The sequence below is a fragment of the Juglans microcarpa x Juglans regia genome, chromosome 2S (assembly GCF_004785595.1).
Source record: "Juglans microcarpa x Juglans regia isolate MS1-56 chromosome 2S, Jm3101_v1.0, whole genome shotgun sequence".
Classification (NCBI taxonomy): Eukaryota; Viridiplantae; Streptophyta; class Magnoliopsida; order Fagales; family Juglandaceae; genus Juglans; species Juglans microcarpa x Juglans regia.
Window position 1 is genome coordinate 31339642 of NC_054597.1, and position 22475 is coordinate 31362116.

General features: G+C 36.5%; 1 protein-coding gene across 1 annotated transcript; it reads left to right on the plus strand.

The window, feature by feature from the left end:
* Positions 1-9181: 9181 nt before the first annotated feature.
* On the plus strand, positions 9182-22297 carry LOC121252109 (CCR4-NOT transcription complex subunit 10-like). The gene is made up of 6 exons (XM_041151594.1): positions 9182-9680; positions 10615-10701; positions 13698-13877; positions 13990-14076; positions 14156-14227; positions 20042-22297. The coding sequence occupies exons 1-6, from the start codon at positions 9480-9482 to the stop codon at positions 22001-22003; spliced, it is 2589 nt and encodes an 862-aa protein (XP_041007528.1). The 5' UTR covers positions 9182-9479; the 3' UTR covers positions 22004-22297.
* The last annotated feature ends 178 nt before the right edge of the window (positions 22298-22475 follow it).

Below are 22475 nucleotides of genomic sequence, written 5' to 3' on the forward strand. Positions count from 1 at the left end.
TGGGTGTGGGCCAGGGGGATGGGAAGAAGGCATTAGTATTGGGCCTGGAACCGAATGGACCCATGCAACTAAAGCAGGCCTCAAGAAAAGAAAAGTTAGGGCCGGGCCCACGTGTTGGGCTTCACTATCAGGGGACGCAGGTGAAGAAGAGGCTTGTTTGGAGGAAACGGGCTACGTTTGCCTCAGGCCCATCGATGGGGGGACCTCAACGACCAGTGCCGGTGAAGACTTAGGTGGCCCTGGCGAAGGCGACGACACCACCGACGGAGACTAAACTGCCGGAATCTGCTCCGGTGGAATTACAACGCACAATAATAGAATCGTCGAGTCCTTTCCAGTGCTTTTCGAGGGACGTACATGCTTCGACGGCAACAAAACCGCAGGTGGTTCCTTCGCCTTTAGTGGAGGCTTAGTATTGTGAGGTTTTTTCCGGCGAGGAGTGGCCTGCGATGGGGGTGCTGATAGCCACAGGCAGCTCGGGAGTGGAGTCCTCGCCACCGTGTGACACCGCTGCAGCTTTAGGCAGCCAGAAAATGCCAATGATCATGTTGGGAGGGTCACCTCCTCAGTCGGAGGCCCATCTACAACTTGAGGATCATCTTGAGTTCTGCTCTAAAGCTTTGTCGTGCCATGAACTGAGTTACATTGTTCTAGGGGATGAAGGGGTAGAGGTGGATGTGGGTGATGATGATGGGCTTTCTCAAGGAATGGGTTGTGAGGTGGTGATGGTTCCTGAGACTCGGTTTCCCACTAGTAATGCTGTGGTTGAATGGGAGGGTAGAAACTTATTTGGGGAGGAAGATAGGGGGTGATTCCTAATATGCAGTGTGCTTCTAGTGAAGGGGGAGCCTATTCCGTTGAACCGTTTGCTACCAAATGAATCGAATACATTGGATTGGTTGCTTCAAAAGGTGAAAGATATGCATCACTAGATAGGTATGGATTGTGTGAGTTATGAAGAACAATTTTTAGCTTTACTTATTGCCATTGATGCAGCGCATAAATAGTCAAAGAAACCAAGGTCAAAAAAACAGCAGGAGCTTAAGCGCCTAACTTGGTCATTGAATTACGAATGAAGCTCGAGCCGTGAAAGATCAAAAGGGAAGGGGCACGCATTTCCTTTATGAAGCAAAAATTGTGTCGTGGAACGTTTGTGGGTTAAATGAGATGAATAAGCGACTTCGTATAAAAAATTTGTTGCGAGAGTGGAGGGTAGACATTGTATGTTTACAAGAAACTAAGCTAAAAAGTGTTTCTAGAAGGTTAATTCAAAGTGTTTGGAGTTGTACCTATGTGGATTGGGTCTCTCTTGCATCGAATGGGGCGTCGGGTGGCATCCTAGTGATGTGGAATAAAAGAGTTGTTGAGAAATTGGAGGAGTTTGTGGGGGAGTATACAGTGGCATGCTTCTTTAAGAGTGTGGCAGATAATTTTGTGTGGGTTTTTGCGGGTGTATACGGTCCAAATGTAGACAACGATAAAGCTTATTATGGGAGGAACTTGCTGGGTTATATAGTTGGTGGGAGTTTCCTTGGTGTATAGGAGGAGATTTTAATGTCATCAGATTTCCTAGTGAACGATCTGGTGAGAGTAGGATGCGACCAGCTATGACAGAGATTTTAGATTGTATTTTTTACTTGAACCTGCTAGATATTCCTCTATCAGGGGGCTCCTTTACTTGGTCGAATAATCAGATTTGGTCCCGGCTGGATAGATTTCTAATCTCACTGAAGTGGGAGGTGCACTATTCAGAAATGTCCCAAAAGAGACTGCCATGTCTTTGCTCGGATCATTTTCCTATCTTGTTGGATTGTGGTGGCATTCGATGCGGCCGCCGATACTTCAAGTTTGAAAACATGTGGCTGAAAAGTGAAGGCTTTGTGGATAAGGCTAGACAATGGTGGTCTTCTTACCAGTTCTATGGTAACCCCTCATACATCCTAGCTTGTAAGTTAAAAGTTTTGAAAAATAACCTTAAGCTTTGAAATTCACAATCTTTTGGAGATATAGGGGAGCAAAAGAAGCTTATGGTGGTGGAGTTGCATCAGTTTGAGCGGACTCTTGAGGCTAGAGCCCTGTTACCAAAAGAATTATTGCGCAAGACAGAGTTAGTTTCAGAATTAGAAAGAGTACTATCCTTAGAGGAGATTTCTTGGTGTCAAAAGTCGAGAGCATTGCGGCTGAAAGAAGGTGACCGGAGCACAAAGTTCTTTCATAGAGTTGTTAAGTCTCATAGAAGAACTAATACCGTTGAAATGCTGAATATTAATGGTATGGAGTGCAAGGAGGCCCCTGTGATTAGTGATCATGTGGTGGATTTCTATGAACAACTGCTTACAGAACATGAGGAATGGAGACCAAAGTTGGATGGCCTCGTCTTTGACACTATTGAGCCCCAGGAAGCCTCTTGGTTGGAGAGAGCTTTTGAAGATGAGGAAGTGTATGAGGTAGTGAGACGTATGGGTAAAGATAAAGTTCCAGGTCTAGATGGTTTCTCAATGGACTTCTTCCAAGCTTGTTGGGAGGTGGTGAAAGTGAACATAATGAAGGTGTTTAGGGAAGTATCCTCGGTCAAAAAGTTTGAGAAATGCCTAAATGTTACTTTTATTGCGCTGATCCCAAAGAAGATTGGAGCGTTGGAGGTTAAGGATTTTCGACCCATTAGCCTTGTGAATGGAGTGTATAAAATTATTTCCAAGGTTCTTGCTAACATATTGGGGGTGGTTTTGGGCAATATCATCACGAAGCCACAAAATGCATTTGTTAAGGGGCGACAAATCTTGGACTCAGTCCTCATAGTGAATGAGGGTTTGGATAGCAGATTAAAGGCTGGCTCCACAGGGATTATTTGCAAACTAGATGTGGAGAAGACATATAATCACATAAATTGGGATTTCCTCTTGTACTTGTTGGGGAGGTGCGGTTTTGGGGCTAGGTGGCGTTCCTGGATGAGTTGGTGCATTACTATGGCTAGATTCTCAATATTGATAAATGGTTATCCTACAGGCTTTTTCAGTAGCTCTCGCGGCCTAAGGCAAGAAGATCTTTTGTCCCCACTTCTCTTTGTTATCATTATGGAGGCCTTGAGTAGGATGATATCGGCGGCGGTTACGCATGGGTTTATGGCTGGAATTCAAATTGGTGATCTCGTCAGGGGCATTATTACTTTATCTCATTTACTTTTTGCAGATGATACGCTCCTATTTTGTGAGGCAGATCGTGACCAGTTGAGGGCGTTGAAGGCTTTGTTATTATGTTTTGAAGCAGCATCAGGGCTGAAAGTTAACTTTGACAAGTCAGAGTTAGTGCCAATGGGGAACGTGAGCAACACAAGGCAGCTAGCCAGTATTCTTGGGTGCAAGGTAGCTTCTTTTCCCATGACCTACTTAGGATTGTCGTTAGGGGCTGCTACTAGGGCCTCATCCATATAGGATTCAGTCATAGAGAAGATAGAAAGGAAACTGGCAGGATGGAAAAGATTGTACTTGTCGAAAGGTGGCCGGTTGACTCTCATCAAGAGTACCCTTTCTAACTTTCCTACGTACTTCTTATATTTGTTTCAATTGTCTGCAAGGGTGGCGGCTCGAATTGATAAACTATATTGTGATTTCTTATGGAGTGGGATAGGGGATGAATTCAAATTTCACTTGATTAGTTGGGATGTAGACCAATCTTGTCAGGTGGTTTGGGTATAAAAAATCTAAGAACATTCGATTGGGCCCTGCTTGGGAAGTGGCTATGGAGGTATAACACGGAGACAGAAGGCTTATGGAAATTGGTAATTGATTGTAAATATGGACGCCTATGGGGGGTTGGTGCACTGAAAAGGTAAATGGGGCCAACGGTGTTGGAGTTTGGAAACATATTAGGCGTGAGTGGGGGGATTTCAGTAGCCATGCTAAATTGGTGTTGGGGAAGGGTTCTCGTATTAAGTTTTGGAGGGACATATGGTGTAGGAATGAGGCTCTAAAGGATGCCTTTCCAGCAGTTTTTCGGGTGGCACGCAACCAGGAAGCTTTAATAGAGGATCTTATGCTTCTATCAGGGGATCAAGTGCAGTGGAACGTCACGTTTAGTAGAGCAGCACAAGACTGGGAAGTGGACATCTTTGAGGCTTTTTTCAGTCTGGTTTATTCTGTGAAGCCAAATAGACAACAAGCTAATAAGATGTGGTGGACTCCTGCGGGTAAGGGTATCTTCTCAGTTCGATCATACTATAAGTCCCTTTCCCAAGCCGTTAATATTTCGTTCCCATGGAGGAGACTTTGGCAAAATAAGGCGCCCCAAAAGCGATCTTCTTTACATGGACAACAACGTTGGGGAAGATTTTGACTACCGACAATCTGAGGAAGCGCCAGATAGTTATACTAGACTGTTGTTGCATGTGCAAGAGATCTGGCAAGTTAGTGGAACACCTCTTGCTACATTGCGAGACAACTAGAGCCTTGTGGGTGTAAGTCTTTAGTCGGATAGAGTTATCTTTTGTTATGCCTGCCACTATGGTAGATCTACTGGCCTGCTGGGCATTTCCAAGAGGAGTTCAACAAATTAAGACAGTGTGGAAAATGATCTCGATTTGCATTATGTGGTGTATATGGCAAGAGCGCAATGATCGGATTTTCGAAAACAATGAGCGGTCTTCGAAGGAACTTAGAACTCTATTTTTCCGTACTTTATGTCTATGGGCCATTGCTCTAGATTTTAATCGCTTGAATTTTCATGACTTTCTAGTTTCCTTTACTTCGATCTAGATAGGTCTTATCTCTTGTATATCATCTTGTGTACTTAGGTTTTACCTATCTTTATTTAAATAATATCGATTACTTATAAAAAAAAAAAGATTGAGTCTACAATATTAACTCCTCCACTAGTTCTCTCAAAGGTACGCTAACATGCTTATGTTGTTCTCCATATATTAATGTGTCAAGATGCAGTAATGGGACAGAAGAGTATTACATCTTAATCATGAAAACTTAAACATACTAAAATGATATGGCTACTTAAATCTGTTATCGACATCTTTTGTTTCCACCACATCCCTGTTCATAGTGTTGAAAGTCAGTATCCTAGTAGTAAACCCGCACGGTGCATAGGAGTGGCTAAATATATTAAATGAAAAACATTCTATATAACTAAGTTAGAATTCATTCAGATATTATACAATAAATAGAAGTTCTAAAAGAGTGTCAATGTTGGCATTTTGATCTCCAAACTTTTGGTTGAGCAACTTGATCTTTTATCCCCTTATTCTCATTTCTTTTTAAGTTAGGTTGTGTTTGGATGTTGAAGTGAGTTGAGTTGAGATGATAAAATATTGTTAAAATATTATTTTTTAATATTATTATTATTTTGAGATTTGAAAAGTTAAATTATTTATTATATTTTGTGTTAAAATTTGAAAAAATTATAATGATAAATTGAGATGAGTGAAGAGAAATTAAAAATCTAAACGAAGCATTAGTGATAAAAGACAAACGAAGCGATCAAAAACCTCACAAACTTCATTTGAATGAAAAGAGGGATTGTGTCAGTATCTTGAGAATTATTACCAAATAAGTTTTGTCCTTTATGCATCTTTGTTGGTGCTTGCTAGAATTTGGGCTTAACTTCCCGTATAATTTGCAAAGCCATATCAGGTGGCATTTTCTTCTTTACCATGACATTCTAGTTTCAAAAGAGAGTAACATGGGAAATTTGGTTTTGTGAAGCAAACTAGACTGGTGACTGCATTTAAAATATAGGATAGATGATTTTGAGAAAATCAAGAAATTGAGACAAGAATTATCCACCTTAGTTAAATACAAAACAGGCTAACAGAGTAATGATTTAGCACAAAATATCAGTAGATATCAAATTATACCTTACACAATGACTTAAAATTCAAACCAACAATAAGAGGTTGGTTCACAACCTATTTGGACCCATTGATGTAGTTAAGCATTATTTATTTGATTAAATATTTTCCTTAAATTTGCATATTTTGTTTGCCTGGAAGCTCAAAACCAAGAGGAACGACCTCGTTTGTTTTCAGAAAATATCTCATCTCATCTCACCTCATCATTACAATTTTCTTAAATCTTCACATAAAATCAAATAAACAATTCAACTTTTTCAAATCTCAAAATAAAAATAATATTAAAAAATATATTTTAATAATATTTTATTCAACTTTTTAACTTTAATCTCAACTCATCTTATTTTATCTCTGAAAACAAACGAGTCCGTCTGTACCAGTGGTTTATTCCCTATCCCTTCAGCATATAATAGAATATTTTTAAAATGAAAAATCAAGATTTCCCAACTTCTTTATGAATGATTGCATATGTAGAGTTTCACTCATTAATAGAATTATATTGCAACTTGAGTGAATGATAGATCTAAGGGTGCAAAGATTTCAACCATCTTGCAAGCATCTCTTTATGGATCTACAAAGGCTCATGGAGCCATGGAGGGTGTCAACTGTCAAGGCACCATTTTTTTGCATGTTGGCTGGGTGCCAATTCTGCAGTACTGTCCTCAGGGATCCCATCTTTTTCATTGAAATTTTAACACTAACTCTTTAATTTAATGCGTTTTTAAATCTCAACTGTTTTTTTTTTTTTTGGCTCACTCCATCTTATTTTTCTCCTTACAGATGTAGGTGGAGTTACAGAACGATGAGATACTTAAGACTTGATATGAGTCGAGATTAAAGTTAAAAGTTAAATAAAATATTATTAAAATATATTTTTTTAATATTATTTTTATTTTAAAATTTTAAAAAGTTGAATTGTTTATTTTATTTTATGTGAGAATTTGAAAATTTTGTAATGATTAAATAAGATGAATTGAGAGGAATTATGAAAACAAACAATGCGAGATTTCAATGGAGTTTTTAATTAAGTGCTTTCAAATTATGGAAATGGTTATTCTTATTCCTTTAGTTTTTTTTTTTTTGGATAAAAGAATTCATTCATATCAACCTTAAATTATACATAAGAAGTGTCCAACCAAACATGTTGAGCAATAAAAGAAGGAACAAAATGCATCCACATTTCCGCATCTTGTATTCTCCAAGCATGTCTTACTAATATTCCTTTAGCTATTTTCTTATAAAAAAAAATATTCCTTTAGCTATTTTGAATGTATTGATTTAAATTCTACATTGGAAGGAAAATTTTATACACCATATTACCATCTTCCTTTCATCCCACTAAATAAGATGTGATACATTTATTACTATTAAATGAATATTTATTATATGCTTTTTTATTATTTAATAGTGATAAATATACCACATATTAATTAGTATGATCAAAATAGAATGAGAGTATGGTGTATAATATTATTATTTTTTTTTTAAAGTTGCTATTATTTTTGTATGTTAGCGCTCATTTTATGTGATTTTGAATTACATCGACATTTACTTCAATTTATAACAAGATTTTTAATGACTTTACTAAATTTATTAATCCCAGTCTAGAGTTTAAAAGAAAAAAGAGAGGATAAATAAAGTGATTTTCTATAACATTAATTGAATATTTAATATTGTTCAAAAGAGTTTATCCAGACAGCTATAAATACTGTTGGACCTACTTTACTAGGAGTTCATCAAATGAATCTTAAAAAATAACACAAGCCAAACAATGGATAATTGTTTTTAGGGTTAAATATAAAATTAGTCCTTATGGTTTGTTTTAAAATCAAATTACTCTTTTGGATAGTAGCAGTATTTTATCTCATTTTATCTTATAATTATAATTTTTTTAATTTTTTATATAAAATATAATAAATAATTTAACTTTTTAAATTTTAAAATAATAATAATATTAAAAAATAATATTATAATAATATTTTATTTAACTGTCTAGAGTTTAAAGGAAAAAAGAGAGGATAAATAAAGTGATTTTCTATAACATTAATTGAATATTTAATATTGTTCAAAAGAGTTTATCCAGACAGCTATAAATACTGTTGGACCTACTTTACTAGGAGTTCATCAAATGAATCTTAAAAAATAACACAAGCCAAACAATGGATAATTGTTTTTAGGGTTAAATATAAAATTAGTCCTTATGGTTTGTTTTAAAATCAAATTACTCTTTTGGATAGTAGCAGTATTTTATCTCATTTTATCTTATAATTATAATTTTTTTAATTTTTTATATAAAATATAATAAATAATTTAACTTTTTAAATTTTAAAATAATAATAATATTAAAAAATAATATTATAATAATATTTTATTTAACTGTTTAGAGTTTAAAGGAAAAAAGAGAGGATAAATAAAGTGATTTTCTATAACATTAATTGAATATTTAATATTGTTCAAAAGAGTTTATCCAGACAGCTATAAATACTGTTGGACCTACTTTACTAGGAGTTCATCAAATGAATCTTAAAAAATAACACAAGCCAAACAATGGATAATTGTTTTTAGGGTTAAATATAAAATTAGTCCTTATGGTTTGTTTTAAAATCAAATTACTCTTTTGGATAGTAGCAGTATTTTATCTCATTTTATCTTATAATTATAATTTTTTTAATTTTTTATATAAAATATAATAAATAATTTAACTTTTTAAATTTTAAAATAATAATAATATTAAAAAATAATATTATAATAATATTTTATTTAACTTTTAATTTTAATCTCAATTTATCTTATTTTAACTTATTATTTAAATGGCACCCATGATTTGATATGACTTCCTTAGAAAGGAATGTGTGTGCATCCCCGATTTAAAAAATTAAAATAATATAAAAAAGTGAAAACAATTACGTAGAAAGTCATAAAACTTTCAAAAAATAAAATAAAATATAGAGAAACATAAGGACAAAAAATTAAATATAGAAATTAGGAATTTAAAACTAAAAACATAAACATGAATTAGGATAAGCAATATGCCATGTGTTATAATTTCTTATCATTGTAAGGCTCTTTTCTTAAGAAAAGGATGTGTATTCATTCTAAAATTAACAATACGATGTAACTTAATTTAATATATCAGATTATAAAATTATTTTTTATTATAAAATAAATTTAACAAATCAATTAATATTATATTAATTTATAAATTTAATTTTATACAATTTTTTTTGTGTTTATATTATTTTTATACAATATATTTTATATTTTAAAATGGAAAATGGCCATATCGGTTAAGATGAGGCCCAAAATACCAAAAAAGAAAAAAGAAAAAGAAAACTCTCTCTCCTTCCCCCCGTCTCTCCCAATTTTGGCGCATAGGTTAGCGGTTCTCTCTCTGTGCAGATCGGACACATCTAATCGAAAGAAACTCAAACAAGTGTCCTCTCTAATACTCCAAAACTTAGGGTTTCAGAAACTTCTAATTGCCCTCCCGAACCCGCACTCCGATTCCCACTTGAAATTTCAAATTTTAGGGTTATTTTTTAGATTTTCACTTAATTTCGGTTCGGATTAGGCCATTAGGATAAGTTACTCGTATTCTCAGCCTCCGATTGGTCGATCCGCCGGAATGGACTTGCGAGACTCATCGTCATCGACTGCTGCCGCTGCTCCCAATCGCGACGGGTCCTCGGGCTCCGACGAAGACGCCCTTTTATCCGTTGCGGCCGCTCTAGCCAAGGACGCCGCCTTGCACTTTCAGTCGGGAAATTTCGCTGAGTGCGTCGAGGTCCTGAAGCAGCTCTTGCTCAAGAAGGAAAACGATCCCAAAGTAAACCTTTTCACTCTTTAGCATGCATGTTTCGCCACCGATTAAAAAAAAAGCATGCATGTTTCGCTTCCAGATCACATTTGCTTGATATTTTTTCAGTTGGTTCTACTTTGCTTTGCGGTTCCGCTTTAGATATTAAATGGATTACTCAACGTTTGCCTGTTGCTTTTCTTAGTGACTATGGAGAAACTTGCTTGGTTATGATTTAATCTCAGTAGCTGTGAAGTTGTTATGTGGTGTTTGGAAATAATTATTTTAACTTCCAGCTTGTATGGGTGAAAATGCAATCGAAATATGCGACTTAATGTTACTGATGTAAATTTGATAAAAAGACGAGAACACGAGGTAAGAAGGGCGAATCATGAAACTAGTAGCTAGCCGAATTTTTTTCCAAGTTTTTTGTTCTGGTTGAAGACAGCCTTTTATACCTCTTGAAATGATTTGAAAAGAAGTGTTGCCACACTTGAGTTTAGATTATTTAGATGACGGTAATTCGGATTGAATGGAGTGGTAGTACCATTTTTCTAGCCAAATACTTTGATCTGTATCTTGTCGTAGGGTATGTTTCTACCACTATGAACAAGTTCAGAAAATTGGAAGGTGTTGTTAAATCAAGTCTTCTTGTGGAATGAACTCGAACAATTTTTTACTTTTGGTTTTTATGTTCTGGAAGACGAGCTGTACCATATTTGTTAGGAATTTCATACATAATGCCAAGATTCTAAGATGTTGATTTATATTTCGAAAAACTTTAAGCTGTGTGTCATATCCATTTAAAACCTGTTTGTAAGCATTACTGTCCATGTGTGGATCAGACCTGCTACCATATTAGTGAACATAGGCATAATTATTACCATGCAAGATGGAAGAGCTATTTTTTTTTCCTCAGCTGTATCAATTATGGTTTCTAATCTTATGGATATATATATTTTAGGTTCTTCACAATGTTGCAATTGCTGAATTCTTTCGGGATGGTGGTTCAGATCCGAAGAAGTTACTTGAAGCACTTAATAATGTCAAGGTATGCTCTACCTTTTCTCTCTGTGCTTTTCAGTTTTTTGCTAGTTTATAGTCATATTAGTATCTGCTTGAATGTGGGTACAAGCATTGGGCATATTAAGCAACATCTTTTTTATTTTTTCATTTTTTATTTATGAAGTGCCGTTATGCAACATCTTGCCAAATAAATCCTCTTATTTACAGTGATAACTTTTTGTTTTTCCGTTCTAGATTTTTCATATGTTTGTTTTTTTCCCTTTTGGAGTTACTGAAAATGTAGAGAGTGGGTCATAGAAATAGGATGGAAATTGACATTCAGTATGTTAATACTTTTGTCAGGAAATGGAAAATCAAGGCCAAGCCAATTAGTTTGGTAAGTGGAGTTTATAGGATTGTAGCCATGCAAATAGATTGAGGCTGGTGTTGAAGGAGATTATCTCCACGTTTCATAACATATTCATTAGAGGAAGGTTGATTTTGGATATAATATTAATTGTTAATGAATGTCTAGATTCCAAAACCCACTTAGGAAAGCCAAAGCTACTATGTAAGATGGACATGGAAAATGCCTATGATCATGTTAATTGGGGTTTATGTTGTAAATGCTTTAGAGATGTGGTTTTGGGAGAATAGTGCAGTTGGATAGACTTTTGTCTCTGTGGCATTTTTTTTCAATGCTTTAGAGATGTGCTTAAGCGATACAAAGAAGTCATGAAAAGACATGTCATTATAATCAATTACAATCGACCAATGAAGTAAAATATTGAGAAATAAACTTCTAAGCTCATTCATTGACCGCACTCGATCTTCAAAGCATCTTGCATTCCTCTCCTTCCAAATATACCACCATAGACATATTGGGACCATCTTCCACATCGTTGCAATATGAGAGTTTCCCCAGATGCCTCGCCAAGAAGCTAGGAGATCGATTACCCTTTTCAGCATCACCCAAACTAATCCCATCCGAGAAAAGAAGTCATTCCACAAGGTTGTGGCAATCTCGCAATGAAGTAATAGATGATCTACGGACTTTCCACTCTTTTTGCACATACAAGACCAATCCATGACCATGATGTGACATTTCTGTAGGTTGTCTATTGTGATGATCTTCCCTAATGAAGCCGTCCATACAAAAAACTTTGTCTTTAGGGGTTCTTTTGTATTCCAAATATTCTTCTAACAAATCCTTGTGGACTCAAACAGTAGATTCTAATCCTTAGCAAGTGACTCATTCGATATTTGTCCACAATAGATCTAGAACTCTAGAACTATTCTACAACGTTCCCCCACGAACAACCATCATATGATTTACTGGAACCCCATAGCACAATTGATCAACTCATTGGCACACCTATGAATTCACTGGCTCTCTATGAACAAGAATGACCAAAGACCAATAGGGTGATGGCTTGTGTATGGGGAGAAATTTTTTTGTCTTTAAGGCTCAATACTTCACAAGAAATAAATAAGTTTTTTTAGAATAATGCTCAAGACTCTCCAAAAGTCTTGCATCATCAAACTTAATTAGGTTGGCTCAAATTAGGTTAGATTTCGGATTCGAAACCTATTCGGATTCAAATTTGGGCTAGTCGCCTTGGTTCTCATACACCTTTAGTGAACTGATGCAACAGTTTGCTGGAGTGGGTGTTGCATGCGTGTCCAGTGAACTTTCCATGTAAGGTCTTGATCAAGCTCATTTTTAGGGAGTGTTGAGTGAGCTCTTTGTATAAACCCTTAGGGGTTGACTCAAGTGGTAAAGGCCTTGGTTTTGGTGGTATACTCTCTCCACGTCTAATGTTCCAATTCTCTTAGGTGCAAACAATTTCTAGGGACCATTGGACCAGGGGAACTTCCCCTTGAATTACCTGAGGTGCATTTATAGGAAAATTTTTGCCAAGTGCTTGTGCGCCCCTGGGATCAGTCGAGACTTTGTTATCGGACACCCAGTGCCAATAAAAAAAAAGCTCTCTGTATAAGCTTTGGTCAACCTTGATTCTCATGGGAGTCTAGCAAACTCACAACTTGTTAGTTTTTTATTTAATTTCAAATCAAACTTAACTCAAATCATTTACAACTCAATTGGACTAAGTTTTGCCATTAAAATATACCAATTCATTATTTGTTTTACACTTGGTGGCTGCATTCATAAAATTAGGAATCAATATGGTTACTTTTTACACTGTATATGATATATCATTGATGTGATTGACACTCGCTGTTCAGTTTAATGTGAACTTACTTTCTTTTCGTCTGACCATTATCACATCTCAATCACATCCTTCTCCATTTCGTGTCATGAAATGTGTTCTATAAATCTATTTAATTTTAATGAATCGAGTCTTTGAATTTCGTTATGGGAAAGCCTAAACAAGGATGAATCAACTTACTTTTGGAGATCAGATGTATATATTTGAATGGTTACTTTTTTTTGGCTATGTAGTTTTGTGGCTTCTAGTTTCAATATCATTTTTACATTGTTACCTTAAAAATGCCATTGCGAGTGAGTTTTTAAAATTGCAAAGCATGTTTAGGATTATTTAGAGCAGAGAATATTGATTATCCATTTGGCAACCAACATCTGAGATTGGCTGGTTTGGGAACCTTGACACACCATGTATTACATCAACCCGCCTATTTATTATTTTCTATATCTATCTTGAAGACCAATAAGTTAAATCATTAATAATGAACTACAGTGACCGTAGATGGAGTTGAATGGCCAAAAGATATTCGATGTTGGTTCCAAGTAGTTTAGGACCATAGTTGCATAATTATTCCTTCTATTCTATTATAATTGTTGCAAGCAAAAATGGAAACTATTGGGATAAATGTTGTCGTTTAAATTTCATTACTTATAAAAAAAAAAACTACCTATAAAAAATTGTTGTATCCCCACTGTAATATTCATGGTCATCTCACCTAATATCCCAGAGTCCTTTAGATTATAGTTGTTTGTTCATCTTTGATTTATATATAATCATTGAAATTCTTTGTTGCCTTTTGGTGGTATTGGTTCAGAAGAGAATTGAGGAGCTTGCCAGCGCATCTGGAGAGCAGGTGGAGGCTGCTAGCAATCTTTTGAATAAGCTTACTTTGGGGTCTAAAGGAAGTACAATGACACATCAACTTTCCGGTGCAAATAGTTCCAATGTTGTTTACACAGATGAATTTGACACTTCTGTGGCAATCCTAAACATTGTATGTTTTTTGAATGTCATTTAGTAAATTTATTGGAGGTTGCTAAAGGCTAGTTTCTTTCTTTTGTTTTTTGTTTGAATTGATTTACTTATTTCAAGATTGATCATATCAGGGGGTTATCTGGTTCCATCTTCACGAATATGCAAAGGCTTTATCCGTTCTAGAACCTTTGTATCAGAATATCGAACCAATAGATGAGGTATAATGGTTGTGCCATTGTTTTTCTAAGTAGCTGTAATCTTGTATTAAATTTTTTTTTTCTATATATTTATGTGCAGACAACAGCTCTTCATATTTGCCTCTTGTTGCTAGATGTTGGACTTGCTTGCAATGATGCTATGAAGTCTGCTGTAAGTTCTATGTTACTTGATGGATTAGTCAGTTAATTCAAAATTTTGCATGGTGTTTTCGAACTGCTCCAACTCTTGCTCTATAGTAAATATACCATTATTAGATAGAGCAACTTCTGAACTTAATCCTTGTGGTTGTATGTACTGTGTAGCATGGTTGGAAGATATGTTGTGAAATTAATATTGAGATCTGAAACAAATTACTTACTTTTAGGGTGGAGTTTGTGTTCTTTTCCTTGAGACTAGGGAGTATTTGAGACCCTAGTCAGATGAAATTAGTTTATGGTTTATGAAATGCTGTAGCTTTTTGTTTAGAAGTTTTTATTTAATATGAGATACATTTCTTCTTATGAAGTTGTAACCCTCATTATTGTTGTTTGGTAGAGTCCCAAATTTGCAAATGTTTTTTTGATTCATTAACAAATTTTTATTGATCAAAAGAGTACACAAGAGCCCAAGTATACAAGACATATACAAGAGCAATGCCTAAGCATGCTCGTTTAGTGATACAAGGAATTCATGAAAAATCATGCCATGAAAATCAATTACAATCAACCAATGGAGTAAAGTATTAAAAAATAAGTTTCTAAACTCATTCATTGACTGCTCTTGATCTTCAAAGTTTCTTTCATTCTTCTCCATCCAATGCACCACCATAGGCATATTGGGACCATCTTTCATATTGATGCAATTTGAGAGTTGTCCCAAATTCCTCTCCAAGAAGTGAGGAGGTCATTTACTTCTCTCGGCATCACCCAAGCTAGTCCCAACCGAGCAAAGACTTCATTCCACAACGTCATGACAATCTCACAATGAAGTAGTAGATGGTCAATGGACTCTCCGCTCTTCTTGCACATACAACACCAATCCATGACTATGATTTGACGTTTCTTCAAGTTTTCTAGAGCAAGGATCTTCCCCAAAGAAGCCATCCATACACAAAATGCTGCCTTTAGAGGTGCCTTTGTCTTCCAAATGTTTTTCCATTGGAATGGATTTGTATTGTGCGTGGTCATGGCGAAAGAGCGGACTGTGAATATTTATTTTTTAGAGGGGAACCAACAAATTGTACTTGACTCCCCCCGACAAATGGGTGGAATACACAATGTCAAAGAACATCGAAAAAACATCAATTTTCCAATCTTTTGCATATTTGAGAAATGTAATATTCCATTAGGGAATACCATTGGAGATGATTAATAGGTCCATAATTAAGGCTTCTTTCATTCTTGCTAGCCCATGAACTTGTGGATAAGTTTCCTTGAGTGCCATATCATTGCACCAAACATCATGCTAAACTTGACCTTGGATCCATTACACACAGTAAAGCGGATATTTCTTGAATATGTAGTCTCTTCTTATATGCTTTCATAGCCCCACTCCACAAGGCACACTCACCTCATTAGAACAACATTCTCCCCATTAGGGGGTGCAATTTGGTCCGGTCCAGTCCGGTCTGGGGGGTTGATGGACCGAAATTTTTGGTCCATCATTTTCCTAGACCAGACCGGACCGAACATACCTAGGGACCGGTACCTATCGGTCTGGTCAGTCAGGCCTAAATTTTTTTTTTATTCTTTTTTTCTTAAAAATAAAATAATAAAAAAAGTTATTTAAAATACTAAATTAAAATTAAGTAAATTATTAATGTAGATTATGTAACTAACTTAATAAAAAAATATTTTATATGATCAATGTTAATAAATTAGATGAAAATTACATTATTAACTTATATAATTACTACATAATTACAATTAATATTATACATTAGTTAATTGATAGAATATTAATTTTTTAATGACATTTAAAATTTTATATTTTTAATGGTGATAGGTTTGATGAAAATTATATAATAAATTATGCAATTATTATCATATAAATAATATATATAAAGTAATTTTTTTTTTTAAATTCGGTCCGGTTCGGGGTGGAAAACTCCAAAAAGGGGACCGGACCAGACTAACTTCGGTCCTCTATTTCTTGGACTGGGGGCCGGACCGGACCAACTTCAGTCCGCTCCGGACCAAAGTGGTCAGTCCGGTCGATTTTTCCAGTCTGGACCGACCAGCTAACACCCCTGCTCCCCATGGTGGTTCTCCATGTTTCAATTTGATGAAGATTCTCCACAAGGCCCCCCTGTTCATAGTGATATCTCCATAACCATTTGCCAAGCAAGGCTTTGTCGAAAGATTTCATGTTCTGAATACCCAATCCTCCATCGTTAACGGGAGAGCATATTGTGGTCCATTTCACCTAGTGAAATTTAAACTCGTCATTTATCTCCCCCCCCCCCCCCCCCCCCCCCCCCCCCCCCCCCCCCTGCGGTTCATAGTGATATCTTCATAACCATTTGCCAAGAAGGCTTTGTCGAAAGATTTCAAGTTCTGAATATGCAATCCTCCTTTAATGGGAGAGCATATTGTGGTCCAACTTGTCATTTACACCCCGCCCCTCTTTCCCAATAAGAAGTCACGTTGGAGTTTCTCCATGCAATGAGCTACCTTGGCGGGGAGCGGAAATAATGAGAGAAAGTAAGTTGGCAAATTGGAAAAAGTACTTTTGATTAAGGTGACCTAACGGGAGGCTAAGATATTTCATGGGCAGCTGAGATATCTTGCATCCCAAAATGGAAGCCATACTCTCCACGTTAGGACCATCCCCCATTGACACTACTTCAGATTTGGCCAAGTTCACCTTCAACCCTGATACAACTTCAAAGCATAATAGGAGAGCCCTCAAAGCTTGAATTTGATCATGGTTGGTCCCACCAAAGATTAAGGTATTATCGGCAAATAATAGATGAGATATGTTGAGTGAGCCAGTAGTTGCCTCCCCCACTAAGAATCCAAATATGAACCCACCCTCCATGACACTTTAAATCATCTTACAAAAAGCTTCAATCACAAAAACAAAGAGTAGCGGAGATAGAGGATTACTTTGTCTCAATCCTCATGAGCTTTTAAAGAAGCTTTTTGGCGTGCCATTCACCCATATAGAGAAACAAACCATAGAGATACAATGATGATCCAAGTACACAATTTTGTACCAAAGCCACATCTCTCGAGCATGTAGAGTAAGAGTCTCCAGTTGACATGATTATAGGCTTTTTCCATATCCAGCTTACATAGAAGCCCCGACTCTCCTGACTTGAGTCTACTATCCAAACATTCGTTGGCAATAAGCACCGAGTCGAGGATTTGCCTACCTTTGACAAAGGCATTTGGAGGCTTTGATATTAACTTCTCCAACACCTTGCTCAATCCATTCGCCAATACTTTGGAGAGAATTTTGTACAACCCTCTCACCAAGCTAATGGGATGATAATCTTTTACCTTTACAAATGTATTGGATTCTCATAAGTAGATATCTTCCATGCTTTTATCATCTTCTTTATTAATAGCTTTGTATGTGCATGATTAACTGGAAAAAAAACTCATTTTGGTCTGATGCAGACAGATTCTTATTTTTTGCAACCTTTTGGTGGGGTAGGGAAAAACACTGATCTACTTTTTCAAGTGGCTCTCTCCGCTTTTAATGACATTTCTTGTGATCTTGCACCACAGGCGTGCTGCAGTTTGTGTGCATGACCTTGTTGTAAATGGTAAACCATAAAGGAGTGTACCTTCTTAGTTGACATTGATTCCCTGATCATTGTAGAAAAGAGGCCCCGCATCCACACAACCACTTCCACACTATGTCTTGCACCTTGCTTGTACTTCAGTTTCAAAAATCAAGGGATTATACCACAATGTAAAATTGCTACGTAGTTTTCTTGTTAGAATACCTGAAACAGTTTGCTATTCTTTCCATTATTTCTAGGCATCTTAAAATCTAAAATAAATAAACTCTATTTCAGCATGAAAAAGTACCCAATACTTCTAAAAAATAGTGTTTTTTCTTGCTGCCCGGCATTAGTAATGTGATACATGCACGAAATTCATGAGATATTTACAATATGCAGTATACCTTTCTGTTGTAAACTTTAAACTTCTGTGAACCCTTCATTTAGAGCAAGCCTTTTTTTATAGAGGTCTCCTTGATCAAATTGATTGAGTTGGTTTAAGATTAGCCAATATCTCTGGAAGGGATCATTGGAAAAGATGTTGATATTGGGACTTTTTGCCTTCTGAAATTTGGAAAGCCATCTGATCTCAACATGCTTTTATCCAATCACACAAACTTATATTTTGTTTGAAGATTTACACAGTTTATTACTTATCACAAAAGTAAAAAATTTACACATTTTGTTCTTCAGTTGGCATGGAAATTTTTTGGGTAAGCAGAACCTTTTGTTTTATTGAAGTTAATACTTATAAAAAAAAGTTTTATCAGAATTAATATCTTATTTCCGTTTTTTAATTTGTGTTTTTTTGGCGTCGGGGCAGGGGGCCGGGGGAGAGGGGGGGGGGGGGGGGGATTCTAATTGGTTAATTCCAAAATGATTGTACCCTGCTTACAGTAACTTTTTTAGAATTGAGGTTGTGAATTTGTTAAAAATTGGCATATTGAGGATGGAATGGTCAGGGGAGAAAAAAGAAGAAAATACTGGAGAAATGAAAGAAAAGAAGAAATACTAATTTTGCAGCACGACTTGGTAAGAGAGTAGAGAAGTGACTTACGAAAAAAGAAAAGAAGGATGAAAAGAGAAAGAAAAAAGTGGATCTTAGTCTTCTTGTTTGGTATGGAGAGGATGAGAGGAGGGAAAGAAAGCTACTATATTATCATTATACCTTTTAAAAGGAGAACAAAAATATTTAGGATTACAAGAATGGACTGAAATATTATCACTAGACGCTCTTAGTATTTAGTTGGGAATAATTTTAAGGAGTGTCAAGGGTTTTGAGATTGCATGTCCTTTATTTTCTTTTGATGTACTGTCTTATGGCTTACCTATATATATATATAGATGGATAGATAGATAGATAGTTGGGAAGGCAAAATGTTGGGCTCAGCTAAAGGTCCTTCCTATCCCTCTTGCTTTCCCATTTCCCCCTACCAACCAAACAATAGAAATATACCATCCATGCTCCATTTTACTTCTTCCCTCCTTTGTCCTCCCTATTTGCTTCATAGCTTAGGGCTTCATTTTTAGAGGTTGGTAATCAGAAGCCCTCTGGACTGGATGATTTGGTATTGCAAGTGACGATGGAACTTTGGTATAGATGTCACAGCTGGTGTTGTATTCATCTCTTCTATGGTTGATGTGAGCATTTGCTGGTTTTTATCATGCTAATATGGGCAGAGTGCCAAGCAGTTTATACTTGCTTGCTAGAGGTTTGGTATTCTTCTTTTTTATAGATGCTTTCTGCGGTAATGTGGCAGAAACATTGTTTGTGCCTTTTTTGAAAATTAAAATATGGCATCAATTCTAAGGGGTTTGCTTTGAGAAGCTGTGACAACTGTCAACAAAAGTTTTACATCAGTAGAAGATCGTGTTTTTTGGGTTCACAAATGGTATTTGTTCTGTTGTGCTTCTAAACCTGACTACCTGCTACACTGTATCGTATTGAAGTGCATGTTTATGGTAACTTTTGGACCTCAATTTGAACAAAACCATTGGAATTCTTTAGATCTTATGCTAGTGCTTAATAGGTAGTTGAAGCCATCTACTGGAACTGGACTTGTGTGGTTTATAGGGTAATGGTAACTCAGTTTAGATGGTCTGATCCAAGGCCTCTTTTTCCCTTTGGTGATGGCCTCAGTTCAAAATTTCTTGTTTATATTAAGAAAATCATCCCATCATTTTCACTTAGCATGTCCACATATTTTGGTCCTTATTCCAAAATGATAACCATTATAATCATTTGTGTTCAGGATATATTAAGTTACATGGAAAGAGCTTTTGGTGTTGGCTGCATGAGTCAAGGTGACAATGGAAACACGACCCAGCAACTGTCTGGAAACCTAGTAGCAAAATCTTCCTCTATTCCTCTCAGCAGTTCATCGGCTATGGATGTTTCTCATTCAGATTTAGCTGCTAGTGTGAATGCCTCAGAAAACTTTTTATCGAGAACCTTGTCAGAAGAGGCACTTGAATATGAAACTATGTTGTCAACACTAGATATTGGTGGACGAAATTCAGTGAGGCCGTCTGGTCTTTCACCTCCAACTAATCTGCCAAGGACTGCGGTTGATAGGTCTTTTACCACTGTTGATTTGAAGCTTAAGTTGCATCTTTATAAAGTTCGGTTTCTGCTTCTCACTAGGAACCTTAAGCAAGCAAAACGTGAAGTCAAGCATGTTATGAATATTGCACGTGGGAAAGATTTGTCCATGGCTCTCCTTCTGAAGTCTCAGATTGAATATGCACGTGGCAACCACCGTAAAGCCATTAAGCTGTTGGTGGCATCAAGCAATCGGACAGACATGACAATCTCAAGCATTTTCAACAACAATCTTGGGTGTATATATTATCAGCTTGGGAAATACCATACGTCGTCGATATTTTTTTCGAAGGCGCTGACTAATACTTCATATCTTCGGAAGGAAAAGCCACTAAAGCTGTCAACTTTCTCCCAGGATAATTCTTTTCTCATAGTATATAACTGTGGTATACAGTACTTGGCCTGTGGGAAGCCAATTCTTGCTGCTCGCTGTTTCCAGAAAGCCAGTTTGGTGTTCTACAACCGACCTCTGTTATGGCTTCGACTTGCTGAATGCTGTCTGATGGCTTTGGAGAAGGGACTAATAAAAGCAAATCACTCTCCATCAGAAAGATCAGAAGTCAAAGTACATGTTATTGGCCAGGGAAAATGGAGGCAACTTCTTGTTGAAGATGGAATATTAAGAAACAGACATGTGGATTCTGTTGAAGGGGATGATTGTATGCTGTGCAGTGAAGGGCAACTGAAGCTTTCAATGTTGCTTGCCCGACGGTGTCTGCATAATGCTTTGCAATTACTTAACTGCTCCGAGTCAAACCATTCAAAGTATGATTTGTCTTCAAATACCTCCTTGGAAGAAAATGAATCAAGTGGAGCAGCTTCTTCGAGGAACTCAAACCACAAGAACTTGCAGAACATTGATTCGAAAACATTTACTGTAACAGTAGGTTTAGGTCAGGTTCATGCAAATGGGGATGCCAAAGAAATGAAGGGAGGAACAAGTCAGGAGCTCATGCAGAACTCTCTCTCCTATTATGAAGATATTTGTAGAAATGAAAATCAGTTGATCAAGCAATCCATTCTTGCTAACCTGGCGTTCGTAGAGTTGGAACTGGAAAACCCCATGAAGGCCCTGTCAATCACCAGGTCTCTATTGGAACTTCCAGAGTGTTCTAGAATTTACATCTTTCTTGGTCATGTGTATGCAGCAGAGGCACTCTGCCTGTTAAACAGGCCAAAGGAGGCTGCTGAGAATTTATTGATCTATTTTTCGGGGGGAAATAATTTTGATTTGCCATTTAGTGAAGAGGACTGTGAACAATGGCGGGTGGAGAGAACTGTCGATAGCGAAGAGTTAAACGGAGGATCAGTGACTGCCAAGAAGAATTCAACCGAGGACTCGCAAGGCATTGTCTTTCTAAAGCCAGAAGAGGCTCGTGCAGCACTTTATTCAAATTTTGCTGCTGTGTCTGCCATGCAAGGTCAACTTGAGCAGGCCCATCAATTTGCAACGCAAGCACTATCAATATTACCGAACAGTCGGGAAGCGACCCTGACTTCAATTTATGTGGATCTCATGCTCGGTAAGTCAAGAGAAGCTCTTGCCAAGTTAAAGCAATATAGTCGCGTTAGGTTCCTCCCCAGTGGCGTAACGATGAATAGATCTTCTTGATTACTGTACCAGTGTTTTTTGAGTCAGAATGTCCAGCCCCCCTCACAGCATTAGTTAGCACGTAGGTCAGCAATCCTTTTTAAGAGGATCTGTAACATATATATAGTTCAATTTAGGGAATAAATTTTCCTGTTCTTTATTTGCCCCTTCATATTTTTTTTTTTCCATATCTAGGGTTCATTACATGGTGGTGGCTGTGTTTTGGATAATGCAGATGCCCACCTTTCAGATTTGAGATTTAGTTTGTTTCAGGCAATGGTGTTGTAATGCTAATCCAGTTGGTATTCGAGAATAGAGAGATCATGTGCTCCTCTAGAAAAAAAAAAAAAGAAGAAAAAAAGAAGTTGAAGAAGAAGAAAGGAACTGACATTATCATTCAATTTGTATTTGAATTCCATGTCATATTTTCATTTCTATGGCCCCTCGAGCTTTATTCAAGTGTTGATACCCTGATGATCCCAGATAACGTACA

What these genes read in the sequence shown, in the direction of transcription:
- LOC121252109 (XM_041151594.1), top strand. Translation starts at nt 9,480, where the DNA reads ATGGACTTGCGAGACTCATCGTCATCGACTGCTGCCGCTGCTCCCAAT. An exon ending in AGAAGGAAAACGATCCCAAA is followed by an intron (nt 9,681 to 10,614) that starts GTAAACCTTTTC and finishes TATATATTTTAG; the next exon opens with GTTCTTCACAATGTTGCAAT. An exon ending in CTGTGGCAATCCTAAACATT is followed by an intron (nt 13,878 to 13,989) that starts GTATGTTTTTTG and finishes TGATCATATCAG; the next exon opens with GGGGTTATCTGGTTCCATCT.